The 3,999-nt window shown below is 44.2% G+C and overlaps 1 protein-coding gene across 1 annotated transcript in view; it reads right to left on the bottom strand.

Moving 5' to 3' along the window:
- The window catches only part of LOC108517937 (60S ribosomal protein L23-like), an 8,612-nt gene extending 7,415 nt beyond the window's left edge, over nucleotides 1-1,197 (bottom strand). The window contains 1 exon segment of the mRNA XM_017856047.1: nucleotides 373-1,197. Within this exon segment, the coding sequence (XP_017711536.1) occupies nucleotides 373-393 (21 nt within the window). The 5' untranslated portion in view covers nucleotides 394-1,197.
- Nucleotides 1,198-3,999: the final 2,802 nt, after the last annotated feature.

The raw sequence follows: 3,999 nt of genomic DNA, 5'->3' as shown, positions 1-3,999 counted from the left end.
TTTTTTTTTTTTTTTTTTTTTTTTAAAGAAAACCCCACATATACACTCATGCAAAATAGGATACTAGAAAATAAAATGTAAAACCAAAATTTAATATTGTCTTTTTGGACATGGGATTGTGGGTGACTTTAAAATCCAGCTATTTCTACTCTTCTTATAATGATATATATTATGTGTAATCATATATGTAATACATATTTATAACACGTTATATATAATGTATAAATAATATATATAATTTGTTGGCGGGAGGAACGAGGGACAGCAGGCTTACAAAATCCGAAAAGCCAAATGCCCCAGTGGGAAAAAAGCCTCGATTTCCGTAATTCCCTGGTTAAAATCGAGGAACACCTTGGACTTCGAAGGCACTACCTGGGTCCCAGGGTGCACCATTCCTCTAATCCCCCATTTGCAGCAACATCTGGGAAGTCCCGAGAATGGGAATCGATGCCTCTTTTTCCGAAAGATAATTAAACGTCAACAACAAAAAATAAACAAAAAGTCCATCTCGGCCCCAAAGCAGCATCGGCTGGCCTGCGAGATGCCCACTCAGGAGGCGAGTCCACAGCTTAGGACTCAAGCCCGGGTTCGGAAGCTATTGCGGATATCCGAAAGGCAACGCTTGCAGCTGCAGGGACGCGACCTGCCCATAAGTCCTTGCGCTCACAGCATCCCGGAAACCCACGGGCTAGTGCTTCCGGGCCACGTCGGCCCAGGAAACCGCACGCGCGAAGTATGGCACCCTTCACTCCGCGCTCTTAGGCGGCTGGTGGGGCCTGCGAGTGCTCGGGAGCTGCCGGGGTCACAAGAGAAAGCCTAGCTGTCAATGACAGCCCCAGAGCGCCTGGGAGCCTTGCGATACCCAGGTGTCTGTAGGCAGCCAGCAGACACTTCCACGCTGATCTGGAATCTTCCCTCGCCCGGCTCTGCCCCTCACAGGGATGGCAAAGGACATTACAACCTACATCCCTTCCCCGATCTGCTGGCTTCAGATTGGCAGATTGTGTTTAAGTGGAATGCTCGTGGTGCCCCTTTGCTGAAATTTTATGGACTCAGTTTTTTCAAGTAGTTCTAATAATCGCGGGGAGAGAGGGGGCGGGAACGTAATTTCTGCGTCTGCCCTTAAATACCTTTAAACCTTGGCTGCATTGCCGCTTTTATGGAATTTCACCAATGGTCTGTTATTTTTGAATTTCCCTGATACACATCTTTCTTTCCTTTTTTTTTTTTTTTTTTTTGAGACGGAGTCTCGCTCTGTCGCCCAGGCTGGAGTGCAGTGGCCGGTTTTCAGCTCACTGCAAGCTCCGCCTCCCGGGTTTAAGCCATTCTCCTGCCTCAGCCTCCCGAGTAGCTGGGACTACAGGCGCCCGCCACCTCGCCCGGCTAGTTTTTTGTATTTTTTAGTAGAGACGGGGTTTCACCGTGTTAGCCAGGAGGGTCTCGATCTCCTGACCTCGTGATCCGCCCGTCTTGACCTCCCAAAGTGCTGGGATTACAGGCTTGAGCCACCGCGCCCGGCCACCACATCTTTCTTAATAACAAAATAAATAGCACTTTGGGAGGCCAAGGCGGGCGGATTACCTGAGGTCCAGAGTTCAAGACCGGCCTGGCTAACATGGTGAAACCCCCAGCGCTACTAAAAATACAAAAAATTAGTCGGGTCCAGTGATGCGCGCCTGTAATCCCAGCTACTCGGGAGGCTGAGGCAGAATTGCTTGAACCTGGGAGGCAGAGGTTGCGGTGAGCCGAGATCACGCCACCGCACTCACTCCAGCCTGGGCTACAGAGCAAGACTTCGTCTTCAAACAAACAAACAACAAAAACAAAATAAAACAAGGCATGTGGCCAATATTCCCTGCCAATACTTGTTTTCTTTAGAAAATGTAACTTTTAAACATAATTTGACTTGAAACGGTTTCTTTTCAGGATTTATCATTTTTTATAGGTGATTCCAGTTCAAAATATTTATTACATTAATATGTTGACAAATCGTCATTGCTGAACAAATTTTTTTATGTGCAATCATATGGAACATTTTACATTTAAGGATGTTTATAGATCAGGTATATAATCATTGGTAGAAACTGGGCAGGGCGCGGTGGCTCACGCCTGTAATTCCAGCACTTTGAGAGGCTGAGGCAGGTGGATCATCTGAGGTCAAGAGTTCAAGACCAGCATGGCCTACATAGTCAATCCTCGTCTCCACTAAAAATTCAAAAAATAGCGAGCGTGGTAGCACGCACCTGTAATCTCGGCTACTCGGGAGAATGAGGTGGGAGAATCACTTGAACCCCAGGCGGTGGAGGTTGCAGTAAGCCAGGATTGTGCTACTGCACTCCAGCCCAGGTGACAGATCCAGACAGAGTCTGTCTCCAGAAAAAAAAAAAAAAGAAAGAAAGAAAGAAAGAAAGCTAAGAAAGCTATATTGCTTATACTCTTAACATTTCTAACATTTCACTACATTTATCCATTCTCAAAAGAACTTTCTCATCACAAGATTGGAAAATCTGTACTTCCCTGGCTTAGTATGACTTAATCATAAACGTCTAAATTTGACTGATGTCCCAGGAAAGAAAACTTGTAAAACTACTCTGTTGCATTCTGTGTTTGTGACATTTGAGATCTGCATATTATGCATAACAATCTGGTTTTTAATATAATGTACAGAGACGGAACAAGTTTTAGCGGTTTAGCTGCCACTTTAGCTGCTTAAAGTAATATATGCATCATCTGCCCCCTTTGGTGGTAGGAATGTCAGATTCCATTCTCTGTAGGGTATTTCGTACAAATCTGTTAGTCACTGGAGGAATCAGAAACTAGACACACAACTGGTCCATCTGGCTGTCTGGTGGCAGCAGAGGACCTAGGATTTCCAGGGCAACTGACAGGGCAATAGAATGGGCAGCAGGGAGGAAATCTGGGGAGGTACATAAGATTTAGGTCCAATAGAAGCACTGTGCTTTAAATACCATTCTGACCCTCATTTATGTTTAATAACCTTTATATTTAAGATCTATCCACATTGCCTTCTTCCATTTTATTTCTTCAGATTTCTACATTGTATTACATAATATATGCTATCTTTCACTTACTGATTCATTTTGTGATAAGCATAGTTTGCCTCCAACTTTTTACTAACTTAATGCATTGTCTCTCACCCCAACTCCATTCCTCAACCAAGTCTGACTGGTCAAGAAATATCCAACACCTGGTATCAACCTGCGTGCTAGCAAATTAATAAATAATAAATGCTTTTGGAACCAATTTATGGAGGTCCTCAAAAACTGGGTGGTGTGTTTAATGGTAGGTCAAAATTTGGCAAAAATAAATGTACAGAAAGCCATTTCCAGAATAAAAAAATGTCAGAATACAATATGCCAAACAAATCTTCTAAATTACTAATCTGATGAATTGTTGATGCTCGTTAAAAAAGTTTAAGCCCTACTCATGCCTCAGCCTTGTCTGAGGCAAGCCCAGGAGCAGGGGCAGAGCATGAGTATACAAAACAAGACGAACTGCAAACTCCACTTCAGAAAAACTTCACCTATTTATGTATCAAAAGGCTGGAGTAAATGCAAAACTAAAGCTCTGAAAAACTCTATTTGACAAACTAGCTTTCAACTGCTAGTAAAAAGCCTAGAAATTGGCTGGGCGTGGTGGCTTATGCCGGTAATCGCAGCACATTGGGAGGCCGAGGCAGGCGATCACCTGAGGTCAGGAGTTCGAGACCAGCCTGGCCAACATGGTGAAACCCCGTCTCTACTAAAAACACAAAAATTAGCCAGGCATGGTGGCAGGCCCCTGTAATCTCAGCTACTTGGGAGGCTGAGGCAGGAGAATCGCTTGAACTTGGGAGGCGGAGGTTGCAGTGAGCTGAGATCGCACCATTGTACTCCAGCCTGGGCGACAGAGCAAGACTGTGTCTATTAAAAAAAAAAAAAAAAAAAAAGCCTAGAAATTAAACAAAACTGGTTTTATTTCATAAGACGTCTAGAGGCC

This window comes from Rhinopithecus bieti, unplaced genomic scaffold (assembly GCF_001698545.2).
Source record: "Rhinopithecus bieti isolate Rb0 unplaced genomic scaffold, ASM169854v2 scaffold_1295, whole genome shotgun sequence".
Classification (NCBI taxonomy): domain Eukaryota; kingdom Metazoa; phylum Chordata; class Mammalia; order Primates; family Cercopithecidae; genus Rhinopithecus; species Rhinopithecus bieti.
This window is presented reverse-complemented; position numbering and strand designations above follow the sequence as displayed.